This window comes from Osmerus eperlanus, chromosome 7 (genome assembly GCF_963692335.1).
Source record: "Osmerus eperlanus chromosome 7, fOsmEpe2.1, whole genome shotgun sequence".
NCBI classification, from domain to species: Eukaryota; Metazoa; Chordata; class Actinopteri; order Osmeriformes; family Osmeridae; genus Osmerus; species Osmerus eperlanus.
Genome location: NC_085024.1, coordinates 8,288,968 through 8,314,167, shown reverse-complemented (window position 1 = coordinate 8,314,167; position 25,200 = coordinate 8,288,968). Strand labels below are relative to the sequence as shown.

The 25,200-nt window shown below is 41.9% G+C and overlaps 1 protein-coding gene across 5 annotated transcripts in view; it reads left to right on the top strand.

Moving 5' to 3' along the window:
* LOC134022944 (CUB and sushi domain-containing protein 3-like) overlaps positions 1-25,200 on the top strand; it is a 403,505-nt gene that overhangs the window by 79,298 nt on the left and 299,007 nt on the right. For all 5 annotated transcript variants that reach the window (XR_009930720.1, XM_062464691.1, XM_062464690.1 and 2 more), the window contains exon 3: positions 5,064-5,176. Coding sequence is in view for 4 of the 5 variants with exons in the window: in XM_062464691.1 (XP_062320675.1) it covers positions 5,064-5,176 (113 nt within the window). In the remaining variant the exon portion in view is untranslated. The remainder of the gene's footprint in view (positions 1-5,063; positions 5,177-25,200) is intronic.

The window sequence follows — 25,200 nt, the reverse complement described above, 5'->3', positions numbered from 1 at the left end:
CTTTGACTTGGGTCCTGCAGACAAAATGGACCTCAGATTTGAGTTCAACTGAAGACTTGATTGCTGGTATGACTTGCTTTGTAATGATACGGTGACTCATGCCTATTTCATCATCATGTTCAAGGCCAGCATTGCTGTAGCCAATGATGCTCCAACTCAACGCAGACTTAAGCGCGTATGGCTGGTCCTCACTGCCACTAATGACGTCTCTGGGAAGTAGGGCTTTGGGGCAGTTATAGCCTATCAACAATCCTACTTCACAATCAAGCTCTGGAGACATTTCATGCTCTAGATGTTCTAAGTGAGGCCATAACTTTGCAGTTGTACTTGTGGGTATATGAGATCTATTTGCTGGTATATAATCCCTGGTATAAGTTGTTGGGAGTTTGATTATATTTTCAGAGTTAATACCTCTTACTCGCAGACCACTCACCCTGTGGCTGGATACGACCTTTGTCATTGATGTTATCGTTGACACTTTCAGTTTCACTGGCTCCTTCTTGACATTCAATGCCTCGGCTGTATCCTTTAATATGAAGGTGGTGTCACTCTGAGTGTCAAGCAAGGCATACACTAGAACTTCCTTATCTGGTTCAGCTGAGGTGGAGACATAAACTGGGACAACAGTAGATGTATGAGTGGTACTTTTCTCTTGAACGACTCTGTTGGAGGTAGCTTGCTTTGACTCATGCGTACGTGGCAGTGTAGACTCTTTAGTTTTAGCTTCCGTGGTTGCATTAGATCGTTCATGTTCGTTTTCTCTACTTTGTCCTTGGTTATACACCCATCGATCTTGATGCAGGCATGTAGGGTGGTGTCGTCCACATGAGTCACATATGCTCCTAGATGTACAGGCTTTGGAGTTGTGGCCAGTCTTGAGGCAGCCAAAACACAACTTTTCCAGTTGTACAAATTTAACTCTTTCTTCAACTGACCTTTCCATCATTTTGAAACATTTATGGAGAGTATGGCCTTGCCTCTTACAGAAAATGCTCGTGTTCTCACTTGAGCTAGTGGTGAAAGCCTTAGCACTGGGTTTCTGATTTTGTGGATATTCCCTTTCCTTTTGCTTAGCTTCGTGTTCTGTTAGCTTTATTGCTGAAAAAGATGTGACTGGGTTTCATGCAATTCGAGCCTCAAGGTTGAGAAACTGCATGAAGCAACTGAAATCAGGGAACAGTTTGTGTTCATCTTGGTACATAGTGACCTTTCTGTTCCAACGTGCGCATAACCAATCAGGTAATTTGGCAGCTATTTTTTGGTTTTCCACACAGTCGTTAAGAGCTTGTAAACCTTGAACATAAGGCATGGCTGATTCAACACTGCTTAGAAAATCTACAAACTCACGAAGATCTTCGCTGTCCTTGTGACCAATTTTATGCCATGCGTGTATCCTGTCACGGTATGCCTTACCAATAACAAACGGATTGCCGTATCTGTCCTCAAGTTTGTCCCAGGCGGCTTTGTAAGCCGTTTCTGTTGCTACTAGGAAATGTCCTTCAATAGCTCTTTTGGCTGGGCCACCAACATACTTACGCAAAAAGAAGAGTTTTTCCTGAGTTGGCAGGTTCTTACGATCGATCAGAGTACAGAATGAAAGCTTCCAATCATTATACTTGAGAGGATCTCCTATGAAGACAGCCGGTTCAGGGATTGGGATACGATTGGCTGTAATCGCTTCAGCGAGTGTTCTCACAAGATCATTGGAGGCTTCATTAGTGGTGGTGAATGTTTGTTGAGCAGGGCTAGCTCGGGGAAGCAGTGCTTGTTGAGCAGGATAAAGGGGGTTGCTTACAGGGTTGAGTGCAGATGATTGGTGGAGGGAAACTGAAACTTTTAGTGGGGATGGATAGATGTCTTGACCCTGTTCAGTCAAAATGGCTGACTGGTGCTCTACTTCATCATACTGATCATCTGAGAAAATATTCAGCCTGGCTTGTGCTGCATTGTGCTTTTTTATTTCCTCCAACCGTTTCACTTCTCGCTTTTTCCTTTCCAGTTCTGTTCTTCTAGCAGCACTTTCTGCAATAAACTGAGTTTGTTTTCTAGCATTTTCTGCTTCTATTTCTTTTTCTTCAGCTTCTCTTTGAGCTGTAAACATTTGTTCCTGCACCTCAAGTTTCCGAATCTCTTCTTCTCGCTGATGTTGTTCTTTCATTATTTTAAGAACTTCTTGTGTAGCTGCAACTTCAGCCGCTGCTTGTTGTTTTTTATACCTTGACTGACTGGATGAGGTGGTTGACTTACAGCTGGGTTTAAGCGAGCTTGCACTGGATACTGTGCTGTCAAACACTGACTCAGCTTCAGGCCAGGGTACAACTTCTGAATCTTCATTACCACTGAGGTATTGTTGAGCTCTTTTATTTGCAGTCACAGTGAGTGCATTACATGTGTCATTAATTCTCCGGATTTCAGGTTCAGGAGTTGCAATATCCCTTATTTTGAGGTAAGTTTTGTCAATCTGATCTTGGATAGAGTTAATTGTGCTTACAACATCCTCAATTAGATCCACATCATAATTTTTCTTAATGGAATGTCTTAAGCCATTAATTTGAAATTTCCACTTTCCATACAGCTTCAAAAAACGCGCTTTTAGATCACACAACCTTTCATCCAGCTGAGCCTTTCCTTTTTCAGTTAGCGTTCGTGAACGTTCGCTTCTTCTCATGTCTGGAGGCTGTTGTGTAGGATGTTCACCAACCTGGGACTGTGAGTCTTGTACTGTCGCTTCCGCATGCTCACCAGCGTCAGCTTGAGATGGGGTACTTTCCCTATCGCCATCTTTTTGTTGGTCTTCATGATTGGCTTCTTTAGTTGCCTGTGTGGCACTAACACTTGTTTGTGACATGTTAAGTGTTTATGAAATGAGTTAAGATTTAAATGAAATGTAGGCTATTTCTCAATGTGCCGATATGAAATAAAATATGTAACCCAAAGGAAATGTTTCCCCTTTTTTTTTTAAATGCAAAATAGGAGATAAAATAGGCAATATACTGTATAATGCCTTTAGGATTGCCTCAGCTTAAACATGTTTAAATACACATCAAGGCATCACATTGCTGTAAAGGCCCACTTAGAATTGCAGTTTATGGCAAATACTAAAGCTGTGAAATCTTAGGCACAGTCTTAATATGAAAAACTCTTCTATGAAATTACACGCAATAATAGGGTGTTAAACTTAAAACATCTTATACTTGACTCACTTCAAAACAGTGTATTTACTAAGTCACTTTGATTCTTACAATCAACCGCAAATAAAATGTCCACAATGCAACTTAAATGCCAGATTACTTCTGCTACTTTCAAAATGCGATCTTCAGCAAGCTTGCTTCTCTAACGTCTGCTCTTTGTGCATTCAAGCGCGACAGTTCTTTTCGCGGTACCTCCTTTTACAGTGTGCGGTGACGTCGTCTTCTGACCGGGGCGCAGCTCCGTGTTACGTCCATCTTGCAGCCTTCACCGATGCAGTCTAGTGTTCTACTGTAACGCCCATTGATTACACGAGACTCCGGATCCTTTTACTGATGCTTTAATGTCGCAGTCTTGTAGACATCATCACACCGTAGAACTGGTGGTAGACATGAAATTAGCTTAATACTAATACAATTATCTAAGAGCACATAAGTTCTTCACAGCAAATTAAAATGAAACAAATACACAATACTGACCACTTTGCCTGCTTGTACCAATGGGGTTAAACGAAAATCTTGCTTGGAGGAAATCTTGGCAATAAACCTTAACAAAATAACAACGTGGCTTGTCTGCCGCTGCATCGCTAGCTTCGGAACAACTTCCGGATAAAAACAACGAATAAGACAAAGAAATAAAGCAACAGGTACATTTACAAAAAATAGTACGAGAGTCCACCTTGAGGTAAAAGACTGAATTACACAAACTTGACAGCAGGAAAACACTGCCTGCAGTTACACGCACATAAGAAATATCGATGGTTTCGTTATTTTGCTCGATCGTTGCTAAGATCCATCGTTATCGGGAAACGCAGCCCTGGTCTGCTCACACGGACAAGGTGGTCAAAGCAGCTCGGAAACGCCTCTTCTTCTTGAGGAGATTGAAGAAGTTTGGCATGGACTCGGTCATCCTCACTAACCTTTACAGATGCACTATAGAGAGCATTCTGACCGGATGCATCACAGTGTGGTATGGGAGCTGCACAGACAGGGACTGCAAGGCCCTACGTAGTGTGGTCCGGTCTGTTGAATTCATCATTGGCAGGAAGCTCCCAGCCCTTCAAGACACCTACCACACACAATGCCTCAGGAAAGCAGGCAGGATCCTAAGAGACTGTTACCACCCATCCTTCAGTCTTTTTTATCTTGTTGCCTTCTGGCAGGCGCTACCATAGCATTCGGTCTCGCACAAGCAGAATGGACAATAGTTTCTATCCAAGGGTCATCAGGCTTCTGAATGGACATTGATAGGACATTGATACATTTCTCACCGGTCACTTTACATTGTTACATTGATACATTTCTCTCTAGTTACTTTACACACTGTCACTTTCAGCTCAATATTGCACTATTGCACTGTACCCCACTTGTCTTAGGCTAGTATAGGTCTTGTTTTAGGTTAGTATAGGTCGATAAGGTTAGTATAGGTCATTATGTGTATTAGTGTATAATGTGTATTATTGTATATTGCATACTTTTTTTGTATATAAGGATGTTTATTACTATAATTTTTATTTAATTTTATTTGAGCTTAGAGTATATTGTAACAGTCACATATCTTTCTCTATACGAGGCAACAATGCTGAGTTTAGTCCAACACTCTCTCACCATAAGGCCCTGCTGGCTTATACGACTCAGACAGTCAATGCAAAATTGGCATTTGCCACTGAGGAATGGTCAGCAACACATACACGACATAACGAAAAACAATTTATTGGTCTTAGCCTATGAAGCAGCCTGTTACGATGGAGCTTTCTGACTCGTACATCTTTCACACAATGGAGAATGTTCTCTGACGATGGTACTTAGGCCAAGTGGGATTGCAGAGGTATTGTGTTTTGCTTTGACCGCAGACTCTTTGTCTTTTCTCAACAGGTTAACTGGATTTCAAATCCCTTCTCCTGTGACAAGTACTGGGTCTATTTTTTCACTGCGGCTTACCAGTGACTTTGCAGTTAGCGCTCATGGATTCAAAATCGCTTATGAAGGTGAGGAAAAAATGCTATTCCCTGTTTTTCTGTTCTGTTAGTCAATGTGTCATTTGTTCAACTATTTGAATTAAAATGTTCTATATTATTAGACAGCAAATAACCCTTCCAAACCTTACTTCAAGAAAATGATAAAGACATTAACATTGACTTTATACTTATTGAACAAACAGACAACAAACCTAAGAGTCCATCTGTTCTTAGGTCCCAATCATACAAACTGATCTATTAAAATCTGTGTTCTCCTCACATTCTTTACTTCTTCCCTTCCAGAGGTGCATGATAAATCACACACCAGATGGTGGAGGGAATTAGTCAAGCTTATGAATGTGCTAACTTATTGGTGTTGAAGTTGAGTGGGGTGCAGCAGGGGGCTGTCTAAATATGAACTATCCTTCTGTGACCATCTCCCCCTCTCATCTCTCTGCCCCCCTCTGCCTCCCTGCCCCACCTGTCTGTAGCTGCTTCTCTCCTCGCCAAACTGCTCTCACCTCCCCATATCCAGCTTTCTCTCCTACTTTCTACTCTCCCCCTTTCTCCTCCCCACATCAACCTTCCTATCCTACTCCCTACTCTCTCCTTCTCTCCGAGCTACCTGTCCACTCCATAACTTGCTTTTACTACGGCAACTCCCAATCTCCCCCTCACCTATCACCCCTCCTTAGACTTCACTCTCCATTCCTTTACTTCCACAAACTACCTCCTCCCTCCCTCTCCGTTCTGCAACCCCATTTCTTCATACCTATCCCCCTGCTCCCTTCACAGTTCTGCCTGTCTACTCTCTGACCTGGCCAGCCCAGACTTCTCCACCTGCTCCTCTCCACTATCCTCCCAGAGAGGATGTAGACATGGCCATCTAAACTCTGGTCTTCCTACCTTTGGCATTAATTAGGTTTTATGCTTATTTTAATGTTAATCCCATACTTATAGAGGTCCAGATATCTCCCATTATTTAACATCTTACAACAGAGAGTTATACAATCAGAGAGACTATTTTCATATGGGGATCATATCAGATGATTATTTTCATGCACAAAGTCTTTGACACCTTCATAAGTGTCAGTTATCGAAACATAGAGAAACTTCTAGCTCTACTATTAAACCTTGGTCTCCGAGTCACACACACAGGTGTTCTTCACTGCTTCACTGCATTCATTGTGGTCCAGTATGTAGAATGTAATTCCATTATGAAAACACACAATCCTATATATTGAACGCTAATGAATGCTACACAATTTGTATTCCCCATTTTCCTTTTTGTCCACACATTCTGTGAATGTTCCTATTTATATCTACCGGAGATACTGTAACCCTGCTTGACCTGCTTGCATGTGGTTGGTTGTGATTCAAACTGCAATGCTTGTATCGTCTAGGAGATGATTGAATCATGACTGGAGTTAAGTGGATTTGAATCTGCATGTATATGAAGAGAGAGGGAAGGACATGAAAAGAACGAATCTCATTTAAAGTTGCTGTCAATCTTCTGTCAAGGAGGGAAATGGAGACCAGGCTTGGCTGTGTAGTGGATATACACTGATTACTATGTCCCCCGAAATTCTCTTCACACTCGTCAGGCGTCACGCATCTCTATTGTGTCATAACAGATAGAGATACTGTGTGCCTGTCACTGGGTACTATCCCATAAGTATAGAGCTCTGGTCTCACATAATATTACTACATTATATGGCCAAGAGTATGTGGACACCTGCTCTGTAAACAAACCTGTCATTCTAAATTGATGGGTTCACACTTAGGTTAAACAACTGACTATGGGACATATACTGTATTGGATATACCAGCTCCTATCTTCTAGCAAGTACATGTTAAAGTATCAGACACAGATGACCCGCAAAGCCACTCTAGCTCTGCCCTGTAATACTTCATTATTCCTTCCATTCCCTACAGATAGCCTGTTGAGGGAAACTTCACTTCTGTTGTATTTACAAGTTTCCTGTGATGCGATGTGGGTTCAGTATTTCTGCCCGTATGAATACCCAGCCTTGGCTCTGCTGGGAGGGGATGCTGAGCACATAAACACTGCCACTCAGTCAAACTTCCATCTTCTTCAAAGGCTACACATTCATTAGATATACTGAGGAAATAAATAGCTCAGTCCCAGAGAGATTGAGCCAGCCAACTACCTCATTTAGCTGTTCACATAACTCAACACTACCAGAAAGTTAAGGGCAATTCTGCTGCCACAGTTGTGAATGTGATGGTGCTGTAGGTGGAAATACTCTTTCTGTGAAGCAATAACAAATTGACTCTTTTTTCCTACATAGAGGTTTAACTAATCCATATTTGGGTGTGCTTTGCCTTCGGCAAGGGCACAACCTTTGTTCTCTCACATGACTTTTCTTTGCTCTCTCGACGAAGGCGGTCGCATTTTTCTCTCCTCCCCTCCCTGACCTTCCCTGCTTGGCTTTGTCTTGTCTCAAGATACTCTCTCATCATCACTCTCCGAAACTAGAAGCATGGAATTAATTAGCTGGTCTCTCAATGCTATTGACACCATCTTCTCGAAGAGAAGCTCGGGTTCGGGGGAACCCAACTGTCCGGACGGGACGTTCGCAGCTGGCTACACGATGGCCGCGTGGGAGAATTGGCGTGTCGTGTGTCTAGTGGCGCTTTCCGTGGAGGACGTTGAAGACATCTTCATATTCGGTACCATGATTACAGGCTTTCTGCTGTTTGGAATAAGCGCTGGCTTTGTATATCGGAAAATCAAGGAAACGGCTGCAGCCATCAAAAGCCCCGTTAGGCTGCCCGACATGATTGATGCGTTGGGCAGAGCTGTTGGAGCTCAGACTGTGAACTTAACAGGGATAAGTTTGCTGCTCTGCAAAGGAAGATGGAGGACATGGAGACATTCCTGAAGGGTGGACGTGAAAATTGAGTGCGGCTACTCGTCAAAACAACTACCCCAATCTTATCCACTTTCGGCCCCGTAACCAGCACAGGCCTTGGCCAAGGCCGTCGCTGGAAAACAACTCCCCTGGAGAGCGCTGAAGCGAGACTATCTTGCTCCTCCCTTCCCCCCCCCCCCCCCCCCCCCACCGACATCTGTGGTTTGGTCTATGCCTGGGTCATGACCAAGGATGTCTCCTGGCCAACACAATCTGCATAGGTAGAATCGGACTGATTGTGGCCTAGGTCGAGGGCGCCAACCCAGACCTACTCACACATTAACTTTCACCTACTACAGATATCACCACACCCCCATCCAACGCCTTCGCCTGTTTTTGTAAATGTTGTTGTACTTATGTGCTGAGGTTTTTGTCTGTTCCCACACTGTACTCCTCTAGGAGCATTGTCTGGGTGTTGCCTTTTTTCCTCCTCTTTCCTCATGTTTACCTTGTCTTGTCTTGTGTATTAGAAACTGCAAGTGGCAGCTCGGATCTAAGATGGATTCGAGAGACCGCAGATAGAGTGCGGCTAGTTTATATCAACACTTATTATTGTTTTGTTGATTTTATGTAAAGCACTTTGAGCTGCAATTCTTGTATGAAAAGTGCTATATAAATAAAGTCTTACTTACTTACTTACTTACATATATATTATTATTATTTTTATTATTGGGTGTGCTTTGCCTTCGGCAAGGGCACAACCTTTGTTCTCTCACATATATATTATTGTGAGAAGCATTCTCACAATAAAATAACATTCAGCTATTCCCAAATGATTCAGCTTTTTCAAATATTCAGCCAATTTTGAATTATGACAGTTTGAAATACATTAAAATGTTTGCTCCTTCTTGATTTTTATGAATGAGCAGCCGGCTGCTCTTTTTCTGATATTCAACTAATTTGTCAAACAAATTCCTCTAACGTTCATATAGTTTAACTTACAGAAACAAGTTATACCTTAAAATGTAGGAAAATTTGTCCTCTTTTAGCCAATGTAACTACTAAAGAGCTCACATTTACAGATTTTCAGCTATGAGCCTTGAAGCGAGAGCAGCCTTTCAAATTCTCTCACTAACTTCAATGGAGAGGTGAGTAAAATCAGTCAGAGAAAGCAAGAAGGAACAAGATTTTGAAACTGCCGATAGAGTCGTATTTCTGACCGCACAGACATATAAAGGACATCTCTGGTTTCGGCAGAGTCTTGGGTCTCGGAAAATATCCTTATATTTTGGATTGGACGTATAGTTTTGCGTCTAGGTCAACTTGTTTGAGGTGTGGATGCTAGGTAAACGTTCGTTTTTCTCTCTGCCTAGCTCGTTAGCCGTCACAGCTGCGCCATCACCGTGGCAACCAAACAAACAAGCACCAGGAAAGCAAAAGGAACACGTTTTTGAAACTGCAGGTAGAGTCGTATTTCTGACTGCACAGACATATAAAGAATATCTCTGGTTTCGGCAGAGTCTTGGGTCTCGGAAAATATCCTTAGATTTTGGATTGGACGTACAGTTTTGCGTCTAGGTTATCTTGTTTGAGGTGTGGATTCTAGCTACATTAGTTATTCTCTCTGCCCAGCTCGTTAGCCATCACAGCTGCGCCATCACCGTGGCACCCAAACAAACACGCACCAGGAAAGCAAAAGGAACACGTTTTCGAAACTGCAGGTAGAGTCGTATTTCTGACTGCACAGACATATAAAGAATATCTCTGGTTTCGGCAGAGTCTTGGGTCTCGGAAAATATCCTTAGATTTTGGATTGGACGTACAGTTTTGCGTCTAGGTTATCATGTTTGAGGTGTGGATTCTAGCTACATTTCTCTTATTCTCTGCCCTCAGCGCGTTAGCAATCATAGCTGCAACCTGCGTGAAGTTGGCCCCCCTTCCAACGCAAAACATCGTCAAAATAGTCTCAATCGTTTGTGCTCCGTTTGTGCTGGTTTGTGCCGTTAACATTTTCGTTTGTGCTGCAGCGGTATTTTTTATATTAGACATTTAATTATGGCCGATGACGTCACCAGCCCCCCCACTTGCTCCAAACTGATTGTAAATAGTCGCAATCGTTTGTGCTACGTTTGTGCTGGTTTGTGCTGTCAAAATAAATATTTGTGCTACTATGGTTTTAAAGATATTACCGTTTCATTTTTCACACATGACGTCACTCAGCCCCCCGTCAACGTCCAAATCTCATAAAAACAGTCTCAATCGTTTGTGCTACGTTTGTGCTGGTTTGTGCTGTCAAAATAAATATTTGTGCTTCTATGGTTTATAAGTTATTACAAATTAGTAAATGTTTGCAAAAAAAAAAGTAGCACATTGACATAACCTATTGTGAAGTTATAAAATAGGGGCATATGTGAATGAATGAATCACAAAAGCATCTGTATGAAGGTTGAGTTAATAGGTGCCAATCGCCACCGATTGTCCGGTAAGAACAGATGATGTCAAAGTCCCAATGACAAAGTAAGAACGGCATTTATTTCCACACACACTCAAGATATGAATGGCAGGATGAACATGATTTGACTGATGAACCGTGGTGTAAAATTGTCCTGATGGACTGCTGCTGGTAGGCTACAGTAAAATAGGCTACCTTATTTTACCCCCGGCCTGTATTCGGGGCCCGGCATTTATTTGTCCGTATCGACCACGCCCCCGGCTACTATCTGAAGCCCGGCCACAATTTGAGGATTTACGGTATTACAGCAATCTGTACTCTCTGGTGACTTGTTCTTGAAAATGAACCAACTTCAACGAACTGCAACAAACTTCATCTGTCAGAGGTAAGATAAAGCACCCAGTATTACACGTTTCTTTGGTAAAACGCAAGATTTGACCAGAAATGAATCAAATTGAACAATGTATTGAATTTGTGTTTATTTCAGATTAAATTTGGGCTCAATATAGCTCAATATATAACCATATACAGTACACAGAGCTGGAATGCATAGTCTGAGTAGGTGATTGTACGAATGTACCAGATCAAAATGGAATTGATCAGAGATATACATTTGTTTTAGGAAAGAAATGTAATGCATATGATAAAACAAGCGATTAGCATTAGCAAACTGACAGCTCATCGTGGGAAAAAAGCTCAATGTATCAATTTTGAGCTGACATGAGTGGTGGGGGATGGGCATGGCTACTGTACAACAGGTTTCGCCGCCAAAAACTCCTTAGTGCTGCTTAATGCTAGGAGTGCGAGGACACATTGTATCTCATTCTCAAATACAGTTAAGAAAAATCCATAACATCGGCAAATGCATTGCCCAAATGCAAAGGTGTTGATAGCATATGATAGGCTGATTAGATATTTGAACAGCTGTAACCACTTTTACTTTTTTACTGTATATGGTTATATGTAGTATAATATATCTATGACAAACCTATGGAGAATGTGGGCATCTCATGTTGAATTTGATATCAGGTTACACATTGTTTTACCATATACAATACTTTAAGACCTCAGATTTGTAAGAGACTTTGTTAAACCATTCTGCAGATCTAGAGAGTTTTATTGCATGTCAATGAAATCCAGATTTAACTGAACAGTCATCACATTTATTTTAAATAACACAAACTTACAACATAACAAGCAAGCATCGTACATAAAAAACACATGAAATTACACAACATTACTGACTGAAGACATTAATTACTTATGTAATTGTTCTGTAACTTTCCCTTGGATGCCGAGGATCCCATCTTGTGGCCACGATGAGGTCACTCAAATTATATTGGCAGCCAAGGACCACATATTGCACGGCCAGGACATTGTGCCACCCTCACATGCAATCTGGACCAATATAAGTCAGAAGCTTGGAGGCAGAATGACCCCAAAAGCCGTGTATACCTTCATGAAAATGAATAGGCATGACATTTGGGAAAAGCTGGGGAAGATACAGATGGAGGAACATCCTGAGGAGTCTCCCAGTTCAGATGACTGCCACTCTGACACAATTGTGTTTGAACTGCAGATTCCTTTTCAGGAATGGAAGGAGCAGTTTTTGGAGGAAGCACTGTACCAGTGCAGTGAAACCCAAACCAATAAAAGGCGCTATTCAATCTTAAAGCCCTCTTGGACTCAACTTCTAAGTGAAAAAATTTGGAAAGCTAAAATTTCTGAATGTACCCTTAGCTTTAAAAGGGCAAAAGTGCACCCCAACAGTGCCTCAAGGTGCATAATTATAGTTGGTCACTGCACAGAATGCAAAGGAACACTGCAGATAACCTCAGACACACTGCCAAAGGAGCATGAACCCGTGATCCTGGACTGCTCACTGGAGCAGGTGAATGAAAGTCTCCACAGCGGCAAAGGGAAACGACATTTGGCCGGTGAAGAGAGGGTGAAAGTGTCGGAGGAGCTCTGGCGGGGGAAAGAACTTCCTCATGTGTGGAGAGCAGCAAAGGCCAAAAAGCTGATGTCTATGGGCGACCCTGAGCCAAGCCACCTACCCAGCCTATCTACTCTGAGAAAGGCGAAGTCAGAGAGGGGAAGTAAGGAGTTGCAGCACAAAGATCCAGTCTTGTCACTGCAGCTTCTGAAGTACAGTGCCAGTTTGAGTGGGATCATTTTCGACATTGGGCTGGACAAGTTCTTTTGCCACTACTGGACCCCTTCGCAGATGGAGGTGTACAAGTTCCTTTCAAAGCTCCATGGGTCCAGTGTTAGCTTTGATGCCACTGGTTCTGTGGTAAGACGACTGAGCAGACCAACAGATAAATCTGGCCACATATTCTTGTATCAAGGAGTCCTGTCTGCTCACACTGGTGTACACACACCTGTAGTACAGATGCTGTCTGAAAAGCACAACACTGACAGCATTGCAAACTGGCTAAGTGAGTGGCATAGAGCAGGGGCACCAATTCCAAAAGAGGCTGTGTCGGATTTCTCACTGGCATTGCTAGGGGCTCTTGTCAAGGCCTTCACACCTCAGCCCGACCTAAGGTCCTACATAAATACCTGCTTTGGTGTACTACTGGGTCATGCAGACTGTCAGTTACCTCCGTGCTTCATCCGAGTAGATGTTGCCCATTGCATCAAACTGATCACTCGATGGGAATGTCTACAAAAAAAGGGACGCCGAGTAAAGGACTTCAATGTGAGGGCATTTGCACAGCTTTTGCAATGTCACTCAATTGAAGACGCAAGACACCTCATCCAATCCATTGCAGTTGTAGCCCTTAGCGAGTCAGAGGGAAATGATGAAGCTGGCACACCAGTCATGTCTGAAATTTGTAAAACAAGTCTCACAACACGAATTGCAGAGGGCTACAACCCTGAAATATGCCTGGATGATGATATGGGCCAAAGTGGAGTGACTGAAACATCCAGCCATTCAGTGACTGAATGCAACACGGATGCAAAATCTTGGGTTGCCGAAATATGTGCTGAGAGCAGAAGACTTGCATCACATGGGGGTGACCGGGATAATCTGCATTTCCTTCCTGAGCTGCTTCCTCACTTAATCAGGATGTGCTCATACCTGCCAATATGGACTGGTGTGATGGTCAAATATTTTGCAGGCAGCACGGCCACCGGCAGTTCTGCTCATGTAGAGGCAGAATTCAAAAACTTGAAACGTGGTTTATTTAAACACGAAAACCTACCCATACGCCTGGATCGTTTCATCAGCAGACACCTCTGTTACATCGAAGGACAGATGCGGCTTTCCTCTGCAGCGCTCTCAGTCAAAACAGAAGACACAGAGCCAAATAAAATGGACACACCTCCAGTTTACTGTGATCAAGGGGAGGCAGAAGACAACCACATGGAAAACTGGAGAGGCCTTGCTGTACCACCAAAAAAAAGAAAAAGCTATCTAACCCCATGCCCTGAGTGGCTTCATGTTGACACGGCTGCTAAAAAGCAAAAAATGCACATTGGCCTTCTACCAAACGGCAATCTGACAAAACCTATTAAGGTAGACAAGGCACAGGTCAGTCTTAGCAACACATGCGCATTTTACTCGTTCTGTCAGTGTCTCTGCTGTGCATTCTGTGACAGTGAAAATTTCAGAACATACATCCAGAGTCACCAGGAGAACACTGAAATATTCAACATAGTGACAAGCATTATCACAAAGTTGATGAGCCATGCTCCTAGTCTGGTGATAGAGATCCAGTGCTCAAATTCAGACTGCAGTAGGGGTTTGTCATTCAGGAGGCCAGTTCCCCTAGCACCTGTTGATGGGGGCATTTTAGAAAGAGAGGGTATCCAAGGTCTCCAGGCAGCACTTGTGGAGGGAGTCCAACTGCAACCCTCAATGTGCCTAAGACCTCTACAAAAAACAAAAGCAACTGAGCCATCAATAGCAGTGGACCCTTCCATGCCGGAGTCGTCGTGCATTGGTGAAGTCAACCATAGTTACTCCACAGGAGCAGCACTGTTTGTCGAAATCGCTGCAGAGCGCACCTACAGACTCCAAGATTTTCCCATGCACATCACCATTGGAAATGAGCATTTCCTCCTAAGGGGAATTGTTGCTTTTATTCCAGGGCCTTACAGGGAAGCTATGGGACATTATGTGGCATACTGCAGGAGGACGTTCTCGGCATGGGAGCGGTATGATGACCTGTCCAAGGGGGTTTCCACAGCACCGGAAAAACAGAACGTGCAACCTCATGTTGTGTTCTACACCAAAGAGTTGTAAAAACATTCCATGTTCCGTTTCATGTTCAACAAGGGATGCTATTTTCTACATTTAAGGAATCTGATTTTATGCTATTTTTGCACTTTGCTGGTTGATTAATAAATGGCACACACAGTTGTGTTGTCAACGTGAGAAATTGCCTTTTCACTTCTCTTATCACATTTCCCAATACATATAATCCTTTGGTTTTCATGCCCAGCCCAGGGTCATGTTGGAAATGATTAAGGCCCCTAACTGAAAAGCACTGCAGGGGCAGCTGACTTCATACAGAAGTTATGCTGACTTCACACAGATTCATAGGCAGGTAGCATTGGCTATCTTAACAAGTAGGCCTAGAACAATCAATTATTTGAACAGCGCAAACCAGCACAAACGTAGCTCAAACGATTGAGACTGTTTTTATGAGATTTGGACGTTGACGGGGGGCTGAGTGACGTCATGTGTGAAAAATGAAACGGTAATATCTTTAAAACCATAGTAGCACAAATATTTATTTTGACAGCACAAACCAGCACAAACGTAGCACAAACGATTGCGACTATTTACAATCAGTTTGGAGCAAGTGGGGGGGCTGGTGACGTCATCGGCCATAATTAAATGTCTAATATAAAAAATACCGCTGCAGCACAAACGAAAATGTTTACGGCACAAACCAGCACAAACGAAGCACAAACGTTTGAGACTATTTTGGGTTCATTCGGAATATGTGGGGGGGCTGAGTGACCTCAGGATGACCTATAAAACATTCTTTAATATCTAAAAAATGATAGCAGCACAAACGAAAATGTTAACGGCACAAACCAGCACAAACGGAGCACAAACGATTGAGACTATTTTGACGATGTTTTGCGTTGGAAGGGGGGCCAACTTCACGCAGGTATAGCTGCACCATCACCGTAACGACAGACACGCACCACTCAGTCTCTCAAATAGGTGATTGGTACGTTTACTTGACCATGAGAAACCCGATTACTAGCAATTGTCGGTTTATGCCAATAATATGATTACTCCGTTTACATGTGTAATTAGTTATGCGATTACTCAATAAACGCGTCTACATGATTCTTTTTTATTAATGGTTGTATGCTCCACGGACAAAACTTGCACCATCATCCTTCTGCAACAAAGTGTCGCCGTGTCTTCCTGTATCGGCCCTACTGCTGTATGTTTCATTCCATCAACACATTGAATACTACTAAGAAAGCCGAGTAAACACACTCAATGATAGGCTACAGCTATTACTACCCCAACTATAATTTCAGCTGTTAAAACTATAATATTCTTGTTATGACTAGCTAGCCTACTTCTTCTGTTTAACAGTTCAGCTTTCAGCTGCTCCCGCATTGTAAGTAAGTTAGACTTTATTTATATAGCACATTTCATACAAGAATTGCAGCTCAAGGTGCTTTACATAAAATCAATAAAAACAATAATACAAGTGATAAACAATTCAAACAAAAATAAAAATCCCAATAAGATCTCTGTTCAAGAGAGAAACCAACTTTAAACATGCATCTTAAAAGTAACATATACATTTGGTTCACCCCTGGTCTGTATATATAAAACCATACACTCTGTTAACAGATCCTTTCCCCAGGTCAAGAGTATGGGCCGTATTCTCTGTTAACAGATCCTTTGCCTCAGATCAAGAATACAGATTGTTTTACATATTTGTTTAAATACTTCACGCGACCAGAGTTCTTGTACGCTATCAGAGTTCGCCAACTCTGACCTAGACAAAGTAAAAATAGCAAGTCAAATAATGACCCAAATTTACTAAACCAAGATTCTACAATAAAATAACTAATAAAAGTAGGATTACAAGTAACACACGTACATTTGGTTCACCCCTGGTCTGTATATATAAAACCATACACTCTGTTAACAGATCCTTTCCCCAGGTCAAGAGTATGGGCCGTATTCTCTGTTAACAGATCCTTTGCCTCAGATCAAGAATACAGATTGTTTTACATATTTGTTTAAATACTTCACGCGACCAGAGTTCTTGTACGCTATCAGAGTTCGCCAACTCTGACCTAGACAAAGTAAAAATAGCAAGTCAAACTAGAGAGGGTACAATTTCTGGGGAAATTGTAGGGTGTGCTTGCTTGCTTCGGTTGCACAGGGGTCCGTTTTTGAATGACATTTTTACAACTGATATATCTGTATATTTTATATTAAAATGCATACTTATTATTTATAAAGATTACATAGATTTAAAAGCATTTTTTTTGTGCTGCTCATTTACAACTGAAAATACGAGTGAAGTGTAGAATTAAATATGATGTCTTCTCATTTCCCCTGCAAGAGGCAGCCTCATAGCTGAATCAAAACGAATAAATTTGGCAGACCGGTGTAAAAATTGACCTAATCTCTATGACTTAAACGTCCTTTTAAGTTTTCTCTTCTCGTGATATTTTCAGGCATTTAGCCTACTCATATTGCATTCATTCATTAATAAAGAACCCCTTTGAAGATTATTCTACGACGTTACCGGCAGTAGAAGATGGAATCGCGATTCAAACAGTACCATCTGCTAACTGAAAATATGCCCCCAAAAACGTAAATAAGCTTGACATTTATTTAGTGGAAAATCGCTCATTCATAAAAAGCTCACTGGTAGCGATCATTGTCAGTAACAACGCAAAATGCGATATAGCCCTGTGTGGAGAAGCTGCCCCGGTAAATTGTACTACTACGGTACAGTACTAGACTACTGCTGTGTTCGTCTCGGTAGCGATTGCGTTGGTTGAATTGGATTTAACGTTCCGTTGTACGGTTTAGGCTGAAATTAATTATTTTCATGAACAGATTGACAAAGTTTAGGCTGTGGCAATGAAGTTCAGGTTAGTAGTTAGACTTTTGATTTAAGTAAGGGGAGTGCCGAACATGTTCTGTCGCCGTTTGACTTCCTACAGCTGTGTAGATGTTTTTGTAGTGTCTCGCGTAGGCTACAGCGTTGCAGTGATACACTGGATTGAAACCACAGGTAATGATAATTTCACTCACAAATCGTTTACTTGTAATCTAATGTCATAATAAATCCTACAACGAAAATGTATATGTGAGGAATGTTTATTTTAACGATTGAAAACAGATAACGCTACATCATAGACCACTGTAGTATGTGTTGCCCGGGCAACACAGGCTAATGTCATGATGCTAATACTTCAGTGAAATAGTAGACTACTGTTTCCGAAAGTAGATGTACTTCCTTAATAATATCAGCTTATACTGTACATTACACATGACAATTGTGTGTCATATCACAAAGTAAAATGAGTAAATAGTTATCACCCTGGCCTCTTTGCTTGTGGCGTTTCTGCAGCTGCCTTGCAGTAAAGCTATAGTTAGCCTAGCTATCCCCCAAGTTAACAGATGCGAAACGAATGTTCTGCCAAAGGTAGTCACGCGTGTTTTCGTGACGTTAGTGACGTAGTGACGTTAGTAACGTCAGTGACTGTGGCTAGCAAATTAGCCACCGCTAGCTTCACTTTTCGCCACAAAAACTTAACTTAAGCCCAAACCATGCAACGGAATGTAAATTCCAATACAAGCAACTCAATCGCTACCAAGACGAAACTTTTGACACCTACTTTGTCTATGTAGGCCAAATATTGACTGAGTTTTAGGGGGGCAAAAAGAAATTAAAAATAAATAAATAATAATATATATGTGAGAGAACAAAGGTTGTGCTCTCGCCGAAAGCTTGAGCACACCCAATAATGACCCAAAATAATGACCCAAAAAATGACCCAATCTTTGTTAGATGATGCAGTTCAGCTTCCACACTCCCTCTTTTGTGTGAATCACACATTTTTAAAATCAATTTCAGCTTTCAGCTTGCGGGTATTTTCTCATTTCTGTATTTTCAGCCATTTAAAAAAAACAATTTCAGATTTCAGCATTCCAACGCATTTTCAGCAGGAAATGCCTTTTGTAGTTCAACTTATTTATCTTCTATTTCTTCCGTGACACCTTTCAGCACCTTCAAATCTTCAGCTATTAAAACCGTTCAGCTATCAAAAAATTCAGCAGTTTCAGGCCATGGGTGCTATGACTTTTCAGCTTTGTACCTCTTATGCTTGAATTAATATAAATCAATATTCATAATATTTTTAACATGGGTTTCCAATGGAGTTTTCTTTCAAATCCTCTCAAACTTCTTTAAACTTCTTCAACTTCCAAATCCTTCTTCTTCCTCAATCTTTCAGCTAGAGCCACCATTTAAACTTTAAAATGTTGACAAAACCCTAAACTATTTTTAAATAATTCAGCTTTTTGATATCTATTCAACTTTTTTCAATATCACTGATTGTTTCATGACTTTTTCAAGCCGTTTCTGAGATTTACATGGGTGTTTACGTGAAACCCTAGAGTGCAGACTGAAACGCTTAGAGTGGAGGGCAGCTTCGGATGTCGTTGAAAAAAATATTTCTAGTTTGCCAGCATTGCCACAATTTTCGCTCTTCATGCTTCGTTTTTGGATCAATAGATAGCTAATTTTGTGCTGGTCGTAGACAGTTGTCTGTTGAATCCAACAGACGTACACATTTGTTCAGAGCCCCACGAAAGCGAGACAAAGTCCAACTCTCGCCCCATAGAGACCAATGCAAATCTGGTGACAAAATCGTCAGAGAAAGCAAAAAGAACAAGATTTTGAAACTGCCGGTAGAGTCGTATTTCTGACCGCACAGAAATATAAAGGACATCTCTGGTTTCGGCAGAGTCTTGGGTCTCGGAAAATATCCTTATTTTTTGGATTGGACGTATAGTTTTGCGTCTAGGTCAACTTGTTTGAGGTGTGGATGCTAGGTAAATGTTCGTTTTTCTCTCTGCCTAGCTCGTTAGCCGTCACAGCTGCGCCATCACCGTGACAACCAAACAAACACGCACCAGGAAAGCAAAAGGGACACGTTTTCGAAACTGCAGGTAGAGTCGTATTTCTGACCGCACAGACATATAAAGAATATCTCTGGTTTAGGCAGAGTCTTGGGTCTCGGAAAATATCCTTATTTTTTGTATTGGACGTATAGTTTTGCGTCTAGGTTAACTTGTTTGAGGTGTGGATTCTAGCTACATTAGTTATTCTCTCTGCCCAGCTCGTTAGCCATCACAGCTGCGCCATCACCGTGGCACCCAAACAAACACGCACCAGGAAAGCAAAAGGAACACTTTTTCGAAACTGCAGGTAGAGTCGTATTTCTAACTGCACAGACATATAAAGAATATCTCTGATTTCGGCAGAGTTTTGGGTCTCGGAAAATATCCTTAGATTTTGGATTGGACGTACAGTTTTGCGTCTAGGTTATCATGTTTGAGGTGTGGATTCTAGCTACATTTCTCTTATTCTCTGCCCTCAGCGCGTTAGCAATCATAGCTGCACCATCACCGTAACGACAGACACGCACCACTCAGTCTCTCAAATAGGTGATTGGTACGTTTACTTGACCATGAGAAACCCGATTACTAGCAATTGTCGGTTTATGCCAATAATATGATTACTCCGTTTACATGTGTAATTAGTTATGCGATTACTCAATAAACGCGTCTACATGATTCTTTTTTATTAATCGTTGTATGCTCCACGGACAAAACTTGCACCATCATCCTTCTGCAACAAAGTGTCGCCGTGTCTTCCTGTATCGGCCCTACTGCTGTATGTTTCATTCCATCAACACATTGAATCCAACTAAGAAAGCTGAGTAAACGCACTCAATGGTAGGCTACATCTGCTACTGCTATTACTATCCCAACTATAATTTCAGCTGTTAAAACGATAATATTCTTGTTACGACTATCTAGCCTACTTCTTCTTCTGTTTAACAGTTCAGCTTTCAGCTTCTCCCGCATTGTAGGCTATTTAAGCTCTTAGCTTTGTTAAGATGATGCAGTTCAGCTTCCACACTGCCTCTTTTGTGTGACTCACACATTTTTGAAATTCATTTCAGCTTGCGGGTATTTTCTCATTTCTCACTTTTATACTTTTTAAAATATTAAGGTTTTTGTGCAAATTATTCTCCCTTTAAAAGTAATGGTAAATCCTTTCAAATCATTGTTGGAATGCTGCTCCAGCCCCTTTCAAAAATACCTTTCGGTTGCTTTGAAGCTTCAACTTATAACTTTCTACTAAATTTTCACTTTTCAGCTTTTTTAGCATGGTCAGCTATCCCCATTCCGGTTTTCAGCATTCTCACTGCTGTTTCGCAGGAACAGCCTTTTCTAGTTATTATTAATATTATTCTTTTTGCCCCCCTAAAACTCAGTCAATATTTGGCCTACATAGACAACCTAGGTGTCAAAAGTTTCGTCTTGGTAGCGATTGAGTTGCTTCTATTGGGATTTACGTTCCGTTGCATGGTTTAGGCTCAAGTTACGCTTTTGTGGCCAAAAGTGAAGCTAACGGTGGCTAATTTGCTAGCCACAGTCACTGACGTTACTAACGTCACTACGTCACGAAAACACGCGTGACTACCTGTAGCAGAACATTCGTTTCGCATCTGTTAACCTGGGGGATAGCTAGGCTAACTATAGCTTTACTGCAAGGCAGCTGCAGAAACGCCACAAGCAAAGAGGCCAGGGTGATAACTATTTACTCATTTTACTTTGTGATGTGAAACACAATTGTGAAATGTAATGTACAATATTAGCTGATATTATTAAGGAAGTAGGCCCACATCTACTTTCGGAAACGGTAGTCTACTATTTCACTGAAGCATTAGCATGACATTAGCCTCTGTTGCCCGGGCAACACATACTACAGTGGTCTATGATGCATCTGTTTTCAATCGTTAAAATAAACATTCCTCACAAATACATTTTCGTTGTAGGACAGGGGTCGGCAAGTAACTTGGGCCGCGGGCCAGTATTTTTCCTCGCCACAAGATGACGGGCCAGAGTCTGGGTTACTGCCTATTTAGACGCTGCGATAGGTGCCCTTGCGATACGTGCACTCGCAACAACTAGGCCTATTAACCATGTGAATGAGCCCATTGGTGGTCTGTTTGAATAATTTCATTATTTTAACGAACTCTCTCTATCAACATGGTCGTCACTGTCATCCCAACGTGGTGGGTCGTCATCGTTGGTGCACATAAAAACTGTCTCATCCAGTGAGAATAGGATGACTAGGACCTAGCGAAGGTTTTGATGTGAGGTGAAATCGGAACTTCACATTAATGCGAGCGCGCATAGCGCGCGAGCGAAAGGTTTTGCATTAATTTCGGTGCAAAATAGTTTTTAAGCTTTATGTAGCCTAACCTAAATAAACATTACGTTGGACTCATATTCTTATATTTTCCGGAAATTACAACCCAAATGTTTACCTGAAAGATTCAGGGCTTTTAAGAAAACATATTTTTCCCACCCTTGCAAGAACCTAGATTTATGAAGTGACAGATCTTTCTTTTTTTACCTGGCTTTTTCAGTTCCTCCTGGGATCTTTTTCCCTTCCATTTTATTCTTTTTGCATCAGCTTAATCTAGCTAACTCCCTCCACAACAATAAATGATGGTTTAGGGTTGTCTTCATAGCAACAACTTGGTACACATACTTAAGAGAGCATGCGCGACAACTGAAAACAGCACTTTTTAATGCACGGTCAGATCATGCGCTTAATTAGATTAAAACCTAATGTAGCCTATTAGCTTACTTATCAGTCACACAGTAACTTAACAAACTTAAGACATATCCTTTTATTCGGTGTGTGAAAAAACTAAGAGAAAGCAGGCAATCTTCTGGCCTAATTTATAAGCGGGCAGAGCGGCCCACCATGAATTTTCCCTATTCTCCCGATGGCCACTCCGGGCCTGAAAACTATTAATTTCACAAGCAATATTTTGGGGGGTGCTATCGGGGTGCTTTGGATCATATGTCTATGGTAGCGATGACATAGCGAGAAAATACTTCAGAAAAGTCAATGACACCATACCCAGTTTCCGGTTTCAAAATAAAAGTCGACGGGGAAAAAAACGATACAAAAAATATATAAGCGGAAATATTTTGACGGGCCAAATAAAATCGCTGGCGGGCCACAATTGTGCCTGTTGCCGACCCCTGTTGTAGGATTTATTATGACATGACATTACAAGTAAACGATTTGTGGGTGAAATGATCATTACCTGTGGTTTCAAACCAGTGTTGCTCACTGCAACGCTGTAGCCTACGCGAGACACTACAAAAACATATACACAGCTGTAGGAAGTCAAACGGCGACAGAACATGTTCGGCACTCCCCTTACTTAAATCAAAAGTCTATCTAACTACTAACCTGAACTTCATTGCCACAGCCTAAACTTTGTCAATCTGTTCATGAAAATAATTAATTTCAGCCGGCGGAACGTTAAATCGAATTCAACCAACGCAATCGCCACCAAGACAAACACAGCAGTAGTCTAGTACTGTAGTAGTACAATTTACCGGGGCAGCTTCTCCACTATATCGCATTTTGCGTTGTTACTGACAATGATCGCTACCAGTGAGCTTTTTATGAATGAGAGATTTTCCACTAAATAAATGTCAAGCTTATTTACGTTTTTGGGGACATATTTTCAGTTAGCAGATGGTACTGTTTGAATCGCGATTCCATCTTCTACTGCCGGTAACGTCGTAGAATAATCTTCAAAGGGGGTTCTTTATTAATGAATGAATGCAATATGAGTAGGCTAAATGCCTGAAAATATCACGAGAAGGGAAAACTTAAAAGGACGTTTAAGTCATAGAGATTAGGTCCATTTTTACACCGGTCTGCCAAATTTATTCGTTTTGATTCAGCTATGAGGCTGCCTCTTGCAGGGGAAATGAGAAGACATCATATTTCATTCTACACTTCACTCGTATTTTGTGTTGTAAATGATCAGCAAAAAAAAGATGCTTTTAAATCTATGTAATCTTTATAAATAATAAGTAGGCCCTATGCATTTTTATATAAAATATACAGACCCCTGTGCAACCGACGCAAGCAAGCACACCCTACAATTTCCCCAGAAATTGTACCCTCTCTAGTTATAAAATATGACATTATTTTAAAAGTGACCTATAACATCGACTATGCAAAACACATAAAATTATTACGCGTATTTGGAAAGAGATGTTTATAATGTGACAATATGTCAGTCATCGTGTGATAACGGTCTAAAAAAAACAGGTCTATTACCTGCTGTGGCAATTCATAAATGTATATTTCTGCTATTTCTTTCAATACGATGAAACGCTTGTCCGTCAGAGCAACAGTAACTAAGACGGGCGGGGCTAAGAGATCGGTCAATTCAGAGCCATAGAGAGATTCTCATCCCAGGCTGCATCGATCATCAAAGCCGCAGCTTTGGCCACGGGTGCGTCCAGCAGGGGAGGATGCCGAAGCATCCACCCCTCTGAAATTTGGAGACAATGGCCCACGGCAGGTGATTGTTCCCTGCGGAGACTGTGACTTCCTGGTCTTGATCCGTCCCCACCACTAGGTCCCTTTCACAAAACGATCCAAAATCACATCCAAGTCACTAAAGGGATGGGGAACAAACACCTCCCTGACGGTTGAGATAGGCCACTGCAACCCTCTTGTCGGATTGAAGGAGAACATTCTGACCCTTCAACACCAGAGCGAAGTGGAGCAGTGAACTAGGCACTGCTTCATGCTCTAAGAGGTTGATGTGACGAGTTTCCGACAAGTCCCACTTACCGCCAATCGAGCCCCCCCGACAGCCGGTCAGGGACCCATGCGTGAAGAATGGATAATGGGAGGTCACTCTTCCCATGCGGACTCTCCGAGAAATCAGAATAGTGCAAATAAGGTGGCTTGTGCGTAGTGCACCAGGTGTCGGATGGACTAATAATAGATAATAGTTAAATGTCAGTGGGAGTCCTTGGCCTTGTTGAAGAGGCAAGTACCGGATGGAAAGAAACTGTTCTTGTGGTGTGAGGTTTTGGTCCTGATGGACCGCAGCCTTCTGCCGGAGAGGAGTAGCTGGAACAGAGTGTCCAGGGTGGGAGGAGTTGGCCACAATCTTCCTTGCTCGCCTCAGGGTCCTCGAGGTGTGCAGGTCCTCGAGGGTAGGCAGATTGCAGCCAATCACCTTCTCAGCAGTGTGGATGATACGCTGCAGCCTGTTCTTGTCCAGTGGCAGCAGCGTACCAGATGGTGATGGAGGAGGTGAGGATGGACTCAATGATGGCTGTGTAGAAATGCACCATCATTGTCTTTGGCAGGTTGAATTTCTTCAGCTGGTGAGGAAGTACATCCTCTGTTGTGCTTAGGTGACTCAATCATTATTGAGTCCCTCCAATGGTCCAGGTCAGATTAGACTGAACGTGAGATCACTAGTACCGTATTTTATGGAAAATAAGCCACATCGTGTATAAGCCGCACCCCCCCAGAATGAGGACTTTGAGTTTGTAAATCAACTCAGTACAAGCCGCACTGGAATATAAGATGCATTTCACTTTCATTACAAATCATTCCTCTTTCAAGTAATAA